The sequence below is a fragment of the Cryptosporidium andersoni genome, assembly GCF_001865355.1.
Source record: "Cryptosporidium andersoni isolate 30847 chromosome Unknown contig_14, whole genome shotgun sequence".
Classification (NCBI taxonomy): Eukaryota; Apicomplexa; class Conoidasida; order Eucoccidiorida; family Cryptosporidiidae; genus Cryptosporidium; species Cryptosporidium andersoni.
Genome location: NW_027122879.1, coordinates 1 through 19,407, shown reverse-complemented (window position 1 = coordinate 19,407; position 19,407 = coordinate 1). Strand labels below are relative to the sequence as shown.

The window sequence follows — 19,407 nt, the reverse complement described above, 5'->3', positions numbered from 1 at the left end:
CCTCAACGTATACCATTTGCTAATCATATAATAACACTTTTTTTTTGAAAAGAGAGGTACTCTGATTAAACTAGAATATTATCTTAAAATTAATTCATCCATTCAATGAATATTTTTTGAAGTGAAATACTCATTTGAAATTAATCTCCTGTTTTTTGCTTTATGTAGATGCTATTCATTATATCCAAAATCAATTGGTGATGAATTATTTCATGGAGATGCTATTGATATTATTGTTTGGTTATACTAATTATAGGATACACATAATAAAAGCTAATAATAAATTTAGACGTTTTGTAATTCCTAAAGATTTAAATATTAATAGTGATATTTTAAACTGTAATGAGGGTTTTGAGATTATTTGGAACTTTGGTTTTTATCACTTTAGACATCTTATAAATGTAATAGTGAAATATAAACGAATTGGTCAAATATTCTTATTTACTAAAGGGGCACTTGAAGCCATGTTGGTTATATCTGATTCTCTAGCTATACTATCCGACTTTAAAACTCTAGCTTTCCATAATTTGAAAAATATACAAGTCATTATTTGAGGTTTCTATTGATTCCTTTGGGAATTTTATCATTTATAAATTCTGTACCCAAAAAAGTTACTGATACAATTAGACATATAAGATTTAAATATTCTCTGTATTACTCTAACTGGTAATAATTTAGAATTTATTTTGATTGTGTCAAAAAAAATTGGTTTATTAAATTATAATAAAATTAAAGATAATTTAATTAACAATTGTCAATATAGCTCCTGCAGAAAATGAAGATTGTACAATATTAAGTAGTAAACTTATTGATGATAATCTTATATTACGTAGTAAGAAGATAGAAATTGTCCCATACAATGGAATTGTAGAGAATCCACTAAAGTATTTGTTCAAGTTTACAGACTATGCTTACAATACAATGAAAGATATAGTAATTTTTGAAGTCCAGAATGATATAATAAAGAGCAAAGTTTACTTAAGATTGTTACTATGAAGGATTTAATTTATTCAAGAATTGTGATTATTGCGAGATCAAGTCCTGAAGATAAATCGAAGTTGTTTCAGATTTTATAAAATATTGGTGAGATTACAGGTATGATTGGAGGTGGTTCAAATGATTATGGAGCTATATGTATATCTCATTTAGGAATAACTTTAACAGATCATTCTACAATTTTTGTTTAATATTTGCAATCACTTCCAATAATCTTGGATATACCTAGTTTAATTATAGAAAATCACAACTGCGCAATAACTTCTTATTCACTATATATTACTCAGTGGTTCCCTGTGGTGTCTTGTAAAAATATTCTTTTATACTTTGCTCAGGCTAATATCCCAATGATGGGATACATTTGCTATAATTTAATTGTAAATCTACCCAGTATGTGAAGTCTTACGTATTGGAGAACTAAAAATAAATTAGTATATAAACTTGAGACATCTCTTATTTCATTGAATTCCTTAATATAAAGTAGGAAACATATTTTCCATTTTTATAATCTTTTATTGTTCAATATTCCTTAGAACTTCTAGTAAATCATGGTTCACATCAAGTTATACTAGAAATCTAGGTATTTCTGTATATGATATTACTAATACAAGATGTATTTGAGCCAGCTATATGGTTATGGTTGTATTCTCTACATTCTCATGTCTTTTGTATTTGACTTTAGAGAACATAAAGAACTATTTTATAAAAATAAGTCTTTTATTCAACTGGTCAATAGCTCAATTAGGGCTTCTTTGATTTACTTTTCCTCCAAATTCTATAAATTGTTGGTTTAAGGTTAATTGCACCAATGAAATACTTAATAATTTTTCATTTAGTAATATATATAATAAAACATTTATTAAATTTGATGCACTAATAGGGTATAATTTATTTCCCTTATCATGGAAGTTTGAATTCATACTTTGGGTTACTGTTACTGCTTTTCTTATAGGATTAACTTATTACTTTAACTCCAGGGGATATAAGACTAGGCTAAAGAAAAGAATCATAGTCATTTTAAATGAGTATAAAACTTATATAATAGGTTTTACCTTGTAGAAATGAACTGTAATTGAATTTATACTCAATATTTTGTATACAAGAATTACTTGCAAAACTATCATGTAATTAGAAGTCAATATATATATATATATATCAAACTAATTTATTAAATAGGAAAAGATATTTGTTACTATATTAGAGTCAAGTTTATATTATAAAGTTATAGATTTTGGGGATTTTGAGATAATTTGGTATATATAGTGGATAATCCATTTTAAAGTTTGTATGGATCTTAAAATAATTGAAATCTGGCCTTATGTACAAATATTTATAAAAGTTTGAAAACCTATTAATTGATGTTAAGAACTGAAGTATTTCAGTACTTTTTAATTATTTTATAATTTAAAGATTTATTAGAACTCGTAATAATCATAAGTAAATATCATATTAGTAGTTTAGTCATATGTAACCATACTAAAAGGTTGATTTACTTAAAGATCATGTTCCTTTATAACCATTTTTCTTTCTGTAAAAAAAGCTTAGTAATATAAACTATACAATTTGGGAATCTTATTTATAATCTGCCACCTTCTGAAATTTACTTGATACCTCCTCATATTGTCATTAAATTTAATTTAATCGCAGAATTTCTAAATTTTACATAAATATATATCAACAAATGAAAATAATTTATTGTTTTTTTATTGAATCAGAATTAATACAACTGTTTAAATGCTTTACAAATAATATCATTTGTTTTATAAGTTTTAGTTGCATTACTATATTAGTAAAATTACATTTAATAATAAAAATATTAAAGATATTATTGACTATAGAATATAAAATAAATTTATTGGAACTTTCATGTGATTTTTTTGGGCAATGTTTATACTTTTTTAAATCTGATAAAAATACACTTCTTTAAAGTATTCATACTTATATTCTTAACTAATAAATTTCTCATCTTAGGTATTATAAAATATTTGAGTGTATTTGTGAAGAAATAGTAACACAATTTGTATATAATTAAGAAGTGGACAATTATTATGGATCTTAATCTTAATATTAACCATTTTTAACTTGTGACAACTTGAACAATATTAATTTAGACATAAATATAAATTACAGTTTGGAGTATTAGTATTGTATAAAATAAACATGTTTGAAAATATTTGGAACTATTTACCAGCCAAATATTCAAATCACTACTTTTATATATATTAATCCAATATCGCTAAATTAAATAAAGTTTGAGAAAATTTTAATTGTCTCACTGTATTTACTACTATATATAATCTAGTGGTAAGAAATATCTTAACTTGTTCTTGAATAAATATACTCCTCAATACAATAACTTATAAAAATATAAAGATGAGACGATGATATTACGAAATATTAGATCTTCAATTGAATCTTTACGTTATTGAGTTCCAGATAAATAATTATATTAGACCTATATGTAAAATTAAATAATGGTTACCAAATAGTGAACTTGTAATGTGATCTACAATTCTAGATGTTAATTAGATGTGAAGATTTTTAAACTAGTTTGACCTTCTAACTCACAAAACTACTTTACATGTATTTATATCTAAAAAATTAATTTAATTAGTTTCACTAGCTTTCTTAATAGCTGATTACATAAGGATATTATATTAACTAAATAAGTTATATTCAGGAGTTAAAATAGAATATATTGAAGGTCTCCAATAGCTTATTAAAAAATTGATAAAGCATATTTAAAGTTATAAATTTAGGGACTTCATAGTTTCTAATAGTTCCTTTATAGATTCAATGGAATCTTTAAATAATTGTTCTTCTGAATCAGACATTTCAACTTCTACAACTTTTTCCACACCTCCAGATCCAATAATAACAGGAACACCAACAAATAAACCTTTTACTCCATATTCACCATTTGGTTCAGCAGAACAAACTAATAAGGCTTTGGTATCTTTTATATAAGCTTCTACCATCGCAACAGCTGAAGCTGCTGGAGCAAAAAAGGCTGAACCAGTTTTCAATAGATCTAAGATTTCACCTCCTGCAAAAGCTGTACGTTTAATAATAGCGTCCAATTCATCACTAGTTATCTGACCATCTCTAATAAAATTAGATAGTGCAAGACCTCCTACTGTAATAGAACTTTTCATAGGAATCATTCGATCTCCATGCCCACCAATAACTATAGCTGATATATCATTAGGTCTAACACCAAGTTTTTGGCTCAAATGACACTTAAATCTAGATGAGTCTAGTACACCAGCCATTCCACATACCATATTAGATGCAAAGCCACTCTTTTCTCTAAAATAATAAACCATTGCATCTAAAGGATTTGTAATACATATTACAAATGAATTTGGGCAAAATTCCTTGATATTTTCAGCAACGGAACTAATGATCCTTGCGTTGATAGATAATAAATCAGAGCGAGTCATGTTCGGCTTTCTAGGAACTCCTGCAGTTATAATAACCACATCAGAATCTTGTAAGTCAGAATATTTATTAGTACCAGTTATACATGTAGGGGAATTAATTACACTCATGCAATGAATTAAGTCCAATGCTTTACCTTGAGGCATCCCTTCTATTATGTCAAAGAGAAATATATCACCAAGATTCTTTTGACCTAATAAAAGTGCGATAGTCGAACCTATTTGACCTGCACCGACTATAGATATTTTCTTTTTATTAGTTGTCATCTTTAATTATTTGTCTCAGTTTCAACTTTTTAACAACTGTGGACAGGGAGAAATATAAACACCTTAAGAGCGGGTGATACGGGAGGTGGTGGAGTTCTAGTAGGCACCGGATAAATAATTCTAATATAAAATAGCTAACAATCTATTTAAATAAAGATTAAATTATAACCCCAATATTTTTTTTAAAAAGAAAGTTATTGTGTATATCTATATAATAAAAAGGTAAGTTACATAGATTAGTTCAAAAAATTAATTAAATATCTAAATATGTAAATGTTCTCCAGAGTGTAACTAAGAAATTTAGTATTACGCGCCCATAGCGGACCTCTTTTCCAAGACGTCACACAGGTTGCTTACTGAAGAAATAGATTCTACTAACCATTTCCTTTCAATTGGTGTTAAATCTAGCTCAATAATCCTCTCTATTCCATTTCTTCCAATGACTGTTGGAACACCCATATAAATTCCTTTTACACCATAACTGTCTTCGCAGTAAGCAGAGCAAGGAATTATTGATTTCTCATCATTAAGGTAGGCTCTCGCCATAGATACTGCAGCAGCTGCAGGAGCAAAAAAAGCCGTAGCATTCTTTAAGAGATCTGCAATCTCCTTCCAAGCAATTCTAGTTTTTTTGACAATTTCATCAAGTTGAGGTTGACCTATTAATCCCTGTTTTATGAAGGAAGAAATTGGTACACCACCGACTGAAATAGAACTTATTACAGGTACCATCGTATCACCATGACCACCAATAACATTTGCATTAACGTCAGATGTATTTACACCAAAGTACTCAGCTATTAAAGTTCTGAAGCGAGATGTATCCAATACACCGGCCATTCCACACACTCTATTTTGTGGAAGACCAGAAGCTTTTTGAAAATAGGCCACCATTACATCCAGTGGATTGGTTATACAAATTACAAATGCATTTGGACAATAAGTTTTGACACCTTCAGCAACAGAATCAAGTATGCGAGCATTATTAAACATTAATTCAGATCTATCATCTTTAGGACGACCTGAAACTGATGCTGTAATAACTACAACATCACAACCCTCAATATCAACATAATTATTTGTCCCAATTACCTTTGAACTAGATCCAAAGATGGTTGCACTATGAGTAATATCTAAAGCTTTACCTTGGGGAATTCCTTCCATTATGTCAAATAAGACGACATCAGCAATATTATCCTTAATTGCAATGTAAGCTACATTTGCACCTATCTGACCAGACCCAATAACTGCAATCCTTCTTCTTTGAATCATATTTAAAATAGAATAAATACTTAAGAGATCTTTAAATTAAGAGAGATATTTCTAAAGGAGTATTGAAAAGAGTTATACTTTCTATTTGATAGCCTATATGAAATCCATTAGAGTTTTCTCACCTCTCTTAGCTGCCCCTCTAAAGGTATATGGCGGTAAATATCCATGTCTCGTTGGGTTTTTAAAGTTATACTTTGTAAGGTTTAGGAAAGATTTTAATATTATGAATAAACTACATAAATAAAATTTAGATGATAGATACATTAGAATGAGATAAATCCTTCTATTAAGTGTGCAATATAATTTTGTTTTCTAAACTTTCTATATACCCTTAACTAATTTCAAATATACAGGATCTAATAATTAGTTAAGATAGATTTTGTTGATCTAAATTGTATGTAGTAACTAAATATTATATATATGACTTTTAGGAGAGTTTTTTTTAAATAATTTCATTTTATCTTATTCTCGACTAAAGTAGACCCTCTTAGATATTAGGGATTCGCCGCATGAGTAGGGGCTGGGTTGAGAGCGTGTAAAGTATTTAGTCTATTTTGTTTTCCTCAGAAAAGACAAAAAGTTAAAATGGACGTTTCAGCTCGTGTTTGCGATATTTTGCAGGCTATTATAAATAATAACAGTACGGACGATGTGACCGTAGATATTCCAGAGGATTTAGATGAATCTAGCACTGAGCAATTTAAAAATTATCTCTACAATGCTGGTTTTACTTCTAATAATCAAAATAAAACAAATACTCTACATTTATCTCGTCGGGATTTAGACTTGAATAGAGTTAAGAGATGTCTTACGGTTGTTCAACAGGATATGAATATGAAAGCCAAGAGTAGAAGAAATAAGGGTGATACATTAAGTAAAAGTGATCAACTTGAGAAAGAGTTGGCTTCAATTAGAGCTGAGAGAGCATTAAAGTATCAAGAAAGTAATACACAAGGTGGATCCCTTGCAGTTGAAGAAAGAAGGTCTACTCGTTCAAGTATGAGGAGAATATTTAACTTTAACTGGTTCTCCTCATTATTCCAATCAAGAAGGGGATCTACACCTAGAAATCGAATAATTACTGATTCAAGTTATTATAGATCTAAAACTCCTCCTTGCTGTGGTCGTAGATGTGGCTTATAATGTTTAGATTACATTAGATTTTTTTTTTATTTTTGGAACTTTAGACAGTTATATAAGAGACTTAAAGTAATAATTTAAAATTATTTTAATATACATTACAAATTTGTATTTAGAGTTAACTTAAATCTTGATGAATAAATAGATTCACAATATTCTGAATTACTGAGGAGTCATAGCAATTTAGATGAGTTCTAACCCAACACTCCAACTTACATATAATTTCTTTATCCAATATATTTATATACTCCCAAAATAATTGGCCTTTATTTATCTTTTTATCTAATAATACCTTGTAAAGTATAGCAATTAAAAGATAAGTTGTATTCTGATTTAGATTTGGAACACGAAGTGAATAATTAAATGTATTCATAAGTAAGCATAGGGGGCGTATTATAGATAGATCATTCCAATTAAAATTTTTAATATAGTTGATAATAATATTTTGCAGAATTTCCTTTCTTTTTAATTCCTGAATGTCCCATAATGTAGAGTCATTGTTATTTTCTTGTGATCTCTTTATATATTGAAATTTCAGGGATTCCTTTGTTTGCACCGAATAAAGTATTTCATAAGTTTTTTTTGATACAAGTGAAGTTAATAAATCAATAACAATAGCTTGAGATGATAAGGATGAGTAATATTGAGATGACAATTTGGTCAAATTTATAGTGTTTTGTTCAAATAATAAAATTTCGTTCATATTTTCAAAAGTATAGGACCTATTATAGTCATCTTCTTCATCTTGAAATTTTATATTTGTTTCCAACATTTCAATTGCAAATATTGTATCAGATTTATTATTCTTTGAGGAATAATCATTGTTTAAATCACTATTTAAAGTATATATATCTTCTGTAGGATATTCATAAACTTTCAAATTTTTCCCAGTATCCTCATCATCACATTTATAATATTTTCTTGAGTTAGTTACTCGTTTTAATATATGAGCAAGTTGTTTGGTTTTGTGTATATCCTTGTTATGTTCATTCTCTTGTTCTCTAGTTATATCATTAATTGAAATCTGTTTAATATTAGATTCCTCTTGTTGTTTAATACTTATAATCTTTTCTTTTATATTTTGTATAGTTTCTGTATGATTATAATTCTTATTATGTACATTAATATTGTTAGAATCTTTTTGATCTAGCCATTCTTCTATTTTCTTAAGAGCATCAAATCTTAAATGTGGAGATATATCTAGAAGTTTTAGATTAAATTTTAATATTTGATAATAACACATTGTGGAGCAATACATATTCAAAGTCGACGTTTTTATTATATTCCCATGTTTGGAGTCGAGTTTCCAGTTACAATTAAAATTGTGGGTCTTCAAAGATATTTTCTTATTGCAAAAAATAGAGCCACATATACCTAGACTACTTCTCTCCACAGATACTTCTTCTAAATCATCAGGCCTTAAGAAAATCTTAATATTTTGAATAATATCACTAGTTATTTCGTCTGGTAATATATTTATAAGATAATTTTGAAATATCAAAGATAGTTTATTTGCTTTTTCTATAGCAGTAACATGGCCCTCTACTAACTCTCGTCTCCTTATTTCAGGGTCAGTTTCTTTTTTCTTCGTGTATTGCATAAGCTAAAAGTAAAACTAAGTTAGAAAGTCAGATGTAGTAAAGTAGTATATTGGCGCCTTATACAAAAGTGCCACGTTTGACAGGAAATCTTTAATAAATTATAATAACACTGTGCTGAAGCTATTTTTGCAACAATAAACCCTAAATATTTTGTCTCATACTAAACTTAGAGATTAAAAAGTTTAGTAGGAGGTAAAATTTGTTCAGAAATGGTCCAATTTTGTCCTCACTGCCATAATATACTGTTAATTCGTGAAATAGATGAAAGAACTGCATTTTTTTGCCAGACATGTCCATTCATACAGAAATTAAATGAAAAAATTGTAAAGGTGACTGAATTAACACCTAAAAAACCAGAAGAAGCACAAGGAGATATGAATGAAATAGCTAGTGCAAAAGTTATGGGTATGTTCAAATTACATGTTAGTATATATTTCATTATATTAACCTTTATGAATAAATGCAAAATATTACTTTTTATTTTTTTTCAGCCGTATGTCCTAAGTGCTCAAATACAGAGGCATATTTCTTCCAATTACAAATACGATCTGCTGATGAACCTATGACAAGTTTCTATACATGTGTGAAATGTGAATATAAATGGAAGGAAAATTGATTGTTAATATTAAATATAACCTTAGTAATAACTAGAAAATAACACTCGTAGAAATGATATATATGTCTTCTATAGGTCTATCATTCTTATCAGTTTTTGAGTTCTCAATACTTTTAACAGTATCAAAACCATGGATAACTTTACCAAATATAGTATGTTTCCCATCTAACCATGGACAAGGTACGGTAGTTATAAAGAATTGACTACCATTTGTATTTGGACCTGAATTAGCCATACTAACAATAAAGGGCTTATCATGCATTAGACTATTGTTAGTTTCATCTTCAAATAAGCCATCCCAAATAGATTCCCCTCCTGTTCCATCTCCATTTGGGTCTCCAGTTTGAATCATAAAATTTCTTATAACTCTATGAAATATACAATTGTTATAATATCCATTTAAACAGTGGGTACTAAAATTTTCACCAGCTTTAGGAGAATAGTGTTCACTAAAAAGTTCAATGGTAATATCCCCTTTGCTTGAGTGTAATATGACCATTTTAGCTATCTTCTTATTTTTATTTAATTCCCTAGATATTTTTGATGATTCTTCAAGTTTATTAAGTTTCTCTATTTCATCTTTGGTAGGTTTATCATTGTACAGATCTCTATTGAAATCAAAATGGCCACTTTGTAAGATTGGTAGCTTTCTTGAAAATACATAAAGACGATTAGATTTATAAGCAGAAGCTATTACTATTGGATTAAACACAGATGATACTAAATCATATTTTTCTGTGTTGAGAGTTGATTTCCTTATGTTAGCGTGATAATGTTGTAGTAATGTAAACGACAAAAATCGTTTGCCGTTTTCTAGTTTCCCTAAGATCACTACTTTTTTATTATTAATCAAATCTACAATATTAATGCCAATAATTGAAGGATAAAGAATATATTTTGATGTTTCGTCAAAATGTAAGGTTTGGAAATTAAAAAAAAAGGAATCTTTTTTATTCAACTCAAGTTCTATTTTTCTTCGTATACCAAATTCTAACGGATCTATTCGTAGAATTTCATTTTTAGGATCATTTTGAGACAATTTATACATAGATGTACTCTCATCATATATTTTAATACATTTGGCAGTACTTGTACGATATATTCTAACAGAAGAATCAGAACATAACAAAGCAAAAATCTCTTCATTTGGAGAACAATTAATGCATATAGGATATATTTTGGCTTTTTGCAATTCAAATAAATCAGTTTCTGATTTGTATTCATATTTAATTATGTTTTTGTAAGATAGCTTAAAGTCCTTAGTTACCATTTTCTTAGGTAAAGACAAAGTTTGTGGATCCCAAACTTCTAAACCACCACTAATATCACCAGAAATCACAATATTTGTAAATGGGCAATAGCAAAGGCAGTTAACAATAGCTTTATGATAATGATAAAATGATAATTTTTCTAAAGATTGGATACAGTTACCATTTGGAGGAATTATATATACTCTTGGTGTTTCACTATCAGAAATAGCTATTGGAGGAGATATAATATAATTTGAAGCACTTCTACTATTATCCAATATAAATCTACATTTTCCAGGTTTAAATGGTAATTTTATAGAAGATATCATATCAAAGCTTGTAACATTGAATAAATTGTAACTCATTTCTTTACATGATACACTAACTAAAAAATTTCCACAGATAGACATTGATAAATCAGATATAATATCTTTATGAGCTTTAAATAGTTTTACAAATTCTAATCGATTGTCTTTACAATCATCTGGTTTTTTCTTCAAGCTAATATTTTTCCAAAACTTTATTATACCATCTACACTTGCAGTAACTACAAATCCAGTTTTGGAACTGCACACAATATGACTTATTTGACTCCTATGCATACAACTATACTCATATAATTCTCCACATGGAAGGCTTATAGGATATATACAATTAGAATTTTTAGTTTTACCTTCATTATTTAGTTGTGAATTAGCCTTCGATATTGTGCCAGGTCCAGCTTCAGAACTATCATCTTCAGTATTAATCTTAGTTCCATATAAAAGTGGAAGAGGACCAAAATCATCATCTGAGTTATCTGAATTCACTTCATCAATATCCTTTCTTACAGTCTTGTTAAAAGAAGTGCCTTCTAATTCCACAGGTATAGCATCACGTTTTTTAGTATGCTTCGAGTCTCCCATTAAATTTTGAGCTCCTTCAGATGTTGCCATAAGACTGAGGTCATTATTTTCATCTAAATCACCTTCTTGTTTACTTGAGTCTGTCATATTTAGGTATATACTAACTGAGGACTAGAACTCATTTATTTAGCGGTCACTATATTGGAAGCTATGTTTATACTTCCAATATTAAAAGATTTCTAAAGTATTTAAACACTTTATAAAAGTGATTAAAGTTACATCTAATATTAGAAATATTAGAAATGGGGTCTAATGAAATCGGAACTGGTATTGAAATTAATTATGAGGATCAAAAACAGATAAACACATTCAGTTCTTTGTTATATTATAAAACAACCCTAACTACAAAATACAATAATTTAAAAGTAAGTTTAGTATGGGAATAATATTCTTACATATATTAGTAATATTTTATGTATTTTGTAGGAGAAGTTACAGATATATCAGGATGCTACAGAAGAGGTCACATTATCTATGGATTCTGATAAATTATTGTAAGTTTACACTATTATGAAATCCATAAAGTATAATATTGTCAATAAAGACTTATATCCAATTAATTAAAGTTAATAAATAAGAAATATATAGGGATCTGAATTATAAAGATATTTTTTTGATATACTTTTCACTGGTTTCAGTGATATTGGAAACCTCTCATATTTATAGTTAATTTCACTAATATTTAACTACTTCTTTATAGGTTAAAAATTGGTGAGTCTTTCTTCTTAGCTACAGAAGATGAGGTAATGAAAGTAATTGAGGAATGCAAAGATGGAACAATATCAAAAGTTATGGAGTTATCAGACAAGCTTTCTAATATTGAAACAGAAATGTCTCGACTTAAAACAGATCTATATGCTAAGTTTGGCTCAAATATTAATTTAGATGAGTAAAGTGTGTAGTATTTAACTTATTTTCTAAAATAGTTGAGATATCTTAAAATGATTAATGTACCTATTACACTTAAAATATCTCACTCACAATAATTTTAGGGGTAAGGATTAATATTTTAGCGGCAGTACTACATAGCTCTAGCTACAATATTTAGGAGATTCAATGTTAACAGAATTACTGCATGTTAGCAATAAATAAGAAGTGGATAATAGTCATATTACTTGTAATAATTCGCATATTAACTCTCCAATACTATGCAAGTGATTCCAATAGATATACAGATCCCTTAAACGTGATACCTGGATACACGTTTAGAGACATCAAAGACTCTTGTACATTAATTAAAAGTGGTATAAGCCCTTATGTCTCATATAATATCCGATTTCCAGTATTATTTTTGGCTCTATTTAATGATTGGTGCCCTTATACTAAGTCTAAAGAACTAGGTTTATTTTTAGTCCTTATATTACTAGATCTAGCTACAGCTCTGTTAATATTAGACTACCATGAAAATTTGGATATTACTGAAGAATTTGCAACTTCAAAATCTGATTCAGTTCGTTCATATGTATCTTTTATATTATTTGTAGGATATTTATTCAACCCTATTGGGGTTTACACTAATATTTCGTTATCTTTTGGACCTATTATTAACCAACTTCTATTGGTATTATTGTTATGGTTTTCAAACAAGACATATTATGGAAATAAACGATTTTTTTTACCAATTATTTATAGTATACTGATATATTTTTCGTCAATAAATTTTATAAGCCTATTAGCACCTTTGATTTATTGTTATAGTATATCTGATAATATAAGCCGAAATGACTCAAATTTTTCTACAGAATATCTTGATATAAAATCTAAAAAGAATAAAGTTTCATATTTAATAATTAATACAATTCCTAAGATATTTAAATCAATGAATAATATTTATAGTATAATATGGAGTCGCGTCTTTACATTTATCATGTTATTTTCTATATCTCTATGTATATTTCATACTTTATCGCTACTTATTATTGATAGTATGAATATTAAAGATTATATCAATAGATTTTTTTGGCATATAATTACTTTTAATAATCATGATACTCTTACTCCCTCCCTAAGTATATATTGGTATATAATGACAGTAATATTTCCCCGTTTTAAACTCCTCTTTCAAATGTTATTTGGGGTCTATACATTACTTATTATTTTTCCGCTAATTTTTGCATTTAGAAATACACCAACCAAGATAATGGAAACTACAATAGTAATGGTTTTATTTTTTCAGAATCATCCAACATTAATAAATTATACTCTGTGTCTATACTTAATCTTATTTGATTTTTCAAGTCATAAGGAAACACATTATTCTCGCTTTATAACTGGTTTATTATCTTTAAATATAGTTGGTTTATCTTTAATATCAAATATCAGACATATCTGGTTAGTAGAAAATCGAGCAAATGCAAATTACATGTACTCTATATGTATAATTATACAAGGATCCTTACTTTTATTAACTAGAGAATGGATACATTTAGCTTATAGGAAACAATTAGAAATATCAAAAGACAAATTCTTAAAAGTCAAACATGAATAATTGGAAATTATTGGTTTATTAATAATAGTTATCCTTAAAAATAAAAATACTCTGAAATATTTACAAATCCCTTAAAAATTGCTTGCAAAACAATGCACAAAGATGTATTAATTATCCTATGAATTAGAAATACCGTTCCTAGTATTTAATATTAAAAGTTGAAGATTTTTTATTCTCGAAGAGAATATGCAGAGATCTCGAGTACTATAATAGTTTGAAAACATCTGAATGAAGATCTAAATACTGAGCTAATTATTATTAGATTGTAGTGCACATTACTTTTACATTAATAGACTTCTGTCTCAGATAATACCTCTATCTGCTATTACTTGTTTCATAATTAATTATTCAGCTTCGGCATCACTACTACTATGTTCAATGTATCCAGCTTCTTGATCTATTTCCTCATCCTCATGTTCTGTACCTTCATGTTCATAAACATCTGTAATTGCTCCATCTCCAACATCAATATTTACTGGTTGGTCAACCTCTGCAGATGTATCATCATGTAATTCATTAAAAGCCAAGGAATGTTGAGCACGATGATGCATACTCTGTCTTGCTTTATCATTATTGATAATATCAATCATAGACATCGTTCTACCTGTAATAACTAATAAAAAGGATACTACCGTGATGACAGTTACGTCACATTCAAAGAAGAATCCACCAAATACAAAGAATAAAGCAACTGAAACAATTTCTGAAAATCTCCATGGAGCCTGTTGTCCCAAGGTTACAAGCTTATTTGCAATAACATTCTTTACAAATGGAATAGTTCCTACCGTAACCAAGCATCCTAATGACAAAAATATTTCCAAAATACTCTTTGATTGAGCAGATAAGAAAAATTCAGGTTCAAAAATTATAGTTGCAATAAATAGAGCAAAAACGCCACAGAATACCTGGACATTATACAACTTGTTGGCATCGCGATCTGTTATATGCAATGCCTTCTCCAAACATACTGCACGGAAAATAGCAGAAGAAATTGCATAAAGGATAGATAAACCCAAGAGTGTTGGAGGAACTAAATTGGTATCCATACACACTACAATATATGACAATGCTGTAACTACTACTGTTTTAAATGATAAAAGATTCCTTTGATCACAGAACAAGTAGCGGAATATGTGATGTAGAACTACAGCTAATGCTAATATACATGGATATACTGCTATTACTGGAGTAGACTTTAATAAAATATTTGCAATAGTAAACATTAATAAATAGATACCAACTGGACCTGCATACTCACTTGCTTTACTTAATGTCTCTTCTTTTACTCTATTAAAATCAAATCCACCTAATACATAAGCTAGCATCATTCCCACTAATAACTGAGAAAATGTTACTCCAATTGGGAATGGTATTACATCCAATAATAAACGATACATGATGAACATATTGCATAAAGTAACAAATACAAATAAGCTACTCAAGGTAACTATCGCACTATTTTCATATTTCTCACGCAATATACCCACCAAAGTGCCTGCATTTTTACAGCTCATTGTCGATATGTGCCAAGACTTATAAAATATCAAGATCTAGTACACTAAAATAAAGACAGCCAATATATATATATATATTATATTTATATATTTCCTTCTAGCCCTTTCTCCAGGTTTAATCCTCTTCTATTTATTCGTTTGGTTATAATTAATGCTGTGATTTTTATCTATTAGCTTGTGTATATGGACATACATCACTATGTATGTAGACACACACACACATCCAAGTATTATTACATAGAGCCTGAAATATATCCATGTGTGGTAAACAAATCCTTCACTTCTTGTCTCATTAAAACGTATCTTTGTGTCTCATAAAAAATAAAATAGCCTGAATATCCCTAAAGGTAAGAAATTACATAAATAGAATAATATTATATTTTAAACAATTTTGTATCTTAACATATACTTATTGTGTATCTCTATTTTCTATAATAAAAGAGAAATCATAGTTACACATAAAAGGCGCCAAAAGTAGCGGTATATGTGCATAATTCTTAAATATTTAGATATAATATTAAAGGTATTTATAAAAAAAGAAAATCAATAATTACAAATTACATCCAACCATATTATTGCATTAATGAGTTAATTTATTTATATTGAATTATCGCTATTCAGTAGTCTCATTATCATATGAGGCCAAAATAGTAGGCGCAATTCTACGTTTAGGTTTCATATATATACCATCAACATTTACAGATTCATTTGTATATCCATTCTGAAAATTTACATTTTCAGAATTATCTTCCTTACTTTTATTAATAGATTTAGATCCTAAATATATTATAGATTTCTCTGGATTTGAATTATTTGGGATATTACTAGGCAAAATGACCTCACCTAGTTCACCATCTTCAAAAAATACAATTGTAATATATCCATCAGAGGATGCTACTGCAAGGCTATGACCATCACTACTCCATGATATATCATTCATACCTTGAAAATGTAAACCTCTAATTGCTATTAATGGATGAATATGCTGTGTATCATATATATATATAGTTCCTGCTAATGTTACAATAGCAAATATATATCGGGGAGTTAGATTATTAGATGTTGATATTAAATCTGATGATTTTCTATTATTTGAAATATACCAACTTTGTGGATTTTCAGGAGCAGTTCTTCTTTTAGTAATAAAACAAGATTGGAGTTTTTTATCATCCAAATCACTAGAATATTCTGGTAAAGGAGCAAATGTAACTGGATTGAAGCGAATAGCAGCTGTTGGTCCATCTGGAGATGGTAATACAACAGCTGGATATGAATATTCATTACGTATAAATATATATGAAACTGGAACACATAATGAATTATTATTACAAGCTTCATTTATTGAATATTGTCCTGTTGGAACAGCTAATAGATCTCCATTGGGAGACCAATCAAGTCTTCTAAAGAAGGTAGTTGTTGCTGATTCAGCTAAGAATAAGCAACGACGACGGATATTTGATGAACTTATTTTTGAATTATTGACTATTGATACATCATCACTAATTATAGCATTATCTTCAGTATCTATTTGTCTTGCCTTAGATATTTCAGAAAATTCATATTTTATTGTTTGAAATAATTTCCATGTTTTAATATTTGAAAGTTTAGAAGATTGTAATTTTGATGACATATTAATATCATTATTTAAAATTTTGCCTTTATATTCTATATCTTTATTCTTATTTTCTATTATATTCTCTTTAGATTCTTCATTAGAGGGTATAACTACTTGATTTTGAGACTTTCTTTTTAATTTTGGAGTTTTACATTTCCACAACCTTACTGTTTGATCAGAACTTTGAGATGCTATAAATTGATCTTTTGGATCCCAGCTAATCCCCATTACAATATGGTTATGCCCATCTAATTGCCTTAAAATTTTACCAGTATGGGTATCCCAAATTGAAATTCTATTATCCTCAGTACCAACTGCAACTTTGCATTCATCTGGGGACCAACTTAAGGAAATAACTGGTGCCATACATCTTATTAAAGTAATTCTTTTCCAATATTCAGGAAATCCTATAATATCCTCAATATTATGGCCAAACAACATTTGTGGTTTCTCATTTGTGGGCTTCCATATACATAAGGAATCATCCTGGCCACCTGATGCCAAAAAATGTCCACTTGAACTAAATCTTATACAATTAACCTCTTTTTCATGACCAATTAGACGTGATAAAATACGTAATTTCCATTCTGAATCTCTTATTATTTCCCATATATGAATAAACTCATCTGCTCCTGCAGTAGCTAAGCGTGATGATCTAGGTTGAAAATCTAATGAATAGACTCTATCAGCAAACTTGCTATCTTTAGAATGCCATATAATTTGTGGTGTCTCTACTTTCATTCTATATATAAATCTTCTTATAAGCTTTATTATTGTATTTGTGGGGTTACCCAAGTATTAACATAATCTTGCGTGTGATACCGCCAACACGGCCTTTGCATTTATATTCAAATAAATTCTTGTCTCTAACTAAATATATAAAAGTATAAATTCATATTTAGATTCATTCTATATAAAATAAGTTTTGTAGGATTTTATTGGAGGTATCGATAGTTTTAATAATAAACAATTAATATCTAATTATGTCTATATATATCGCTTAATATTGTAATTAATATTCAGATTTTTAGATTAAATATATTACTAAAGATTATATAAAGAACATAATACATTAACTAAATAATTTCATAAAATTCAAAAAATTTCTTATATATATTAATTTATAAGAGATGGATCTTTAATTACTTTGTATATAGTATTAGTAAATTCCTGAATATATTGAGAACTACTAGCAATAATATGAAATGTAGGACATTTTGGAATTATCTTAATCTGATCTAAAATTTCTTTAATTGTTTTATTAATAGAAACCTCCCATACAATATGTTCATATGGATACCCTGGTTCATAAAATATACTTAATTTATTCCAAACATATACTTTTTGAGAATCCCATTCAAGAAATCTATCACCTGGAAACATTATTTTTAAATGATCACTTATTTTAGAATTTTCATTAGCTTCACATATAAATTCACAAAGCATAACCTCATCTAATAAAATCATTATGGGAAATATAAGTTCATTATTTTTTAAGTTTATATTATGATGATGTGTATATATAACATCATAAATAGCTTCATTTAGCTGATAATTTCTTTCTTTAATAATTAATTGTACTTTATCTTTTTGAGATTTATTCTCATTATTTAAATCTAATGTCTTTCTTTTTTCTTCTATACATTCTAATTTATCTTTAGATAATTGATATAATTTTAAAAGTTCTTCATTATTATTATCATATTTCAATCCATAATTAACAAAATTTAATGATTGGCGAAAAAGATGCATCTCTAAAGAAGCTTTTGCACCACGATATGCAGCTTTAATATTAGTTGGATCTTCTTGTAGTGAATATCTACAATCATTAACACAATCAACATATCGTTTCATTAAAAGGTAAATATGAGCTCTATTTGAATAAAGTAATGAATTTATCTTTTTATTATTACTATTTTGTCTTATACCACGTGTATATGATAAAATTGCATCTTTATAACGTTTTGGACCATCTTGAAAATATTCATTACCAACTATTCGAAATTGCTCTGCAAGACTTTCTGGTGTTTCATCATCATAAATTAAGGATTGAAGAGCTTGTATATGTACATTATTAGAATCAAGTACATCTTCACCCATAAATAATGGAAATTCTTCCCTTTTATATTTCTCTACTAAATGCTTCAATCTTTCCGGATCTACTTCCCAATCAAAATTGTCATCTTCATTAGTAGTTTGTACATTTACATCTATATTATTCTCTGTCATATTAAGATAATTAAATTATACTTATAATAAAGATTTTATATCAATATATTAATTAACTTCTTTTTTTTTTTTTT

At 27.9% G+C, this 19,407-nt stretch overlaps 11 protein-coding genes across 11 annotated transcripts; 4 read left to right on the top strand and 7 right to left on the bottom strand.

Moving 5' to 3' along the window:
* Positions 1-3,743: 3,743 nt before the first annotated feature.
* cand_004960 (lactate malate NAD binding domain-containing protein) lies at positions 3,744-4,703 on the bottom strand (the record flags this gene model as incomplete). Its single annotated transcript, XM_067210739.1, has 1 exon — positions 3,744-4,703. One exon carries the CDS (start codon positions 4,701-4,703, stop codon positions 3,744-3,746), a length of 960 nt encoding a protein of 319 aa, XP_067067325.1.
* Positions 4,704-5,009: 306 nt separating this feature from the next.
* Positions 5,010-5,975, bottom strand: cand_004950 (lactate malate alpha beta C-terminal domain-containing protein; the record flags this gene model as incomplete). The annotated part of the gene is made up of 1 exon (XM_067210738.1): positions 5,010-5,975. The coding sequence occupies one exon, from the start codon at positions 5,973-5,975 to the stop codon at positions 5,010-5,012; it is 966 nt and encodes a 321-aa protein (XP_067067324.1).
* A 585-nt stretch (positions 5,976-6,560) lies between these two features.
* Positions 6,561-7,118, top strand: cand_004940 (uncharacterized protein; the record flags this gene model as incomplete). Its single annotated transcript, XM_067210737.1, has 1 exon — positions 6,561-7,118. The coding sequence occupies one exon, from the start codon at positions 6,561-6,563 to the stop codon at positions 7,116-7,118; it is 558 nt and encodes a 185-aa protein (XP_067067323.1).
* A 115-nt stretch (positions 7,119-7,233) lies between these two features.
* On the bottom strand, positions 7,234-8,715 carry cand_004930 (uncharacterized protein; the record flags this gene model as incomplete). Its single annotated transcript, XM_067210736.1, has 1 exon — positions 7,234-8,715. One exon carries the CDS (start codon positions 8,713-8,715, stop codon positions 7,234-7,236), a length of 1,482 nt encoding a protein of 493 aa, XP_067067322.1.
* Positions 8,716-8,925: 210 nt separating this feature from the next.
* cand_004920 (DNA-directed RNA polymerase III subunit RPC10) lies at positions 8,926-9,332 on the top strand (the record flags this gene model as incomplete). Its single annotated transcript, XM_067210735.1, has 2 exons — positions 8,926-9,121; positions 9,208-9,332. 2 exons carry the CDS (start codon positions 8,926-8,928, stop codon positions 9,330-9,332), a joined length of 321 nt encoding a protein of 106 aa, XP_067067321.1.
* Positions 9,333-9,363: 31 nt separating this feature from the next.
* Positions 9,364-11,574, bottom strand: cand_004910 (peptidyl-prolyl cis-trans cyclophilin-type family protein; the record flags this gene model as incomplete). The annotated part of the gene is made up of 1 exon (XM_067210734.1): positions 9,364-11,574. The coding sequence occupies one exon, from the start codon at positions 11,572-11,574 to the stop codon at positions 9,364-9,366; it is 2,211 nt and encodes a 736-aa protein (XP_067067320.1).
* A 155-nt stretch (positions 11,575-11,729) lies between these two features.
* On the top strand, positions 11,730-12,380 carry cand_004900 (prefoldin subunit 4; the record flags this gene model as incomplete). The annotated part of the gene is made up of 3 exons (XM_067210733.1): positions 11,730-11,852; positions 11,914-11,981; positions 12,188-12,380. 3 exons carry the CDS (start codon positions 11,730-11,732, stop codon positions 12,378-12,380), a joined length of 384 nt encoding a protein of 127 aa, XP_067067319.1.
* Positions 12,381-12,562: 182 nt separating this feature from the next.
* Positions 12,563-13,975, top strand: cand_004890 (uncharacterized protein; the record flags this gene model as incomplete). Its single annotated transcript, XM_067210732.1, has 1 exon — positions 12,563-13,975. One exon carries the CDS (start codon positions 12,563-12,565, stop codon positions 13,973-13,975), a length of 1,413 nt encoding a protein of 470 aa, XP_067067318.1.
* Positions 13,976-14,319: 344 nt separating this feature from the next.
* On the bottom strand, positions 14,320-15,489 carry cand_004880 (uncharacterized protein; the record flags this gene model as incomplete). Its single annotated transcript, XM_067210731.1, has 1 exon — positions 14,320-15,489. One exon carries the CDS (start codon positions 15,487-15,489, stop codon positions 14,320-14,322), a length of 1,170 nt encoding a protein of 389 aa, XP_067067317.1.
* Positions 15,490-16,102: 613 nt separating this feature from the next.
* Positions 16,103-17,845, bottom strand: cand_004870 (chromatin assembly factor subunit B; the record flags this gene model as incomplete). The annotated part of the gene is made up of 1 exon (XM_067210730.1): positions 16,103-17,845. One exon carries the CDS (start codon positions 17,843-17,845, stop codon positions 16,103-16,105), a length of 1,743 nt encoding a protein of 580 aa, XP_067067316.1.
* Positions 17,846-18,220: 375 nt separating this feature from the next.
* Positions 18,221-19,333, bottom strand: cand_004860 (TPR repeat-containing protein; the record flags this gene model as incomplete). The annotated part of the gene is made up of 1 exon (XM_067210729.1): positions 18,221-19,333. One exon carries the CDS (start codon positions 19,331-19,333, stop codon positions 18,221-18,223), a length of 1,113 nt encoding a protein of 370 aa, XP_067067315.1.
* Positions 19,334-19,407: the final 74 nt, after the last annotated feature.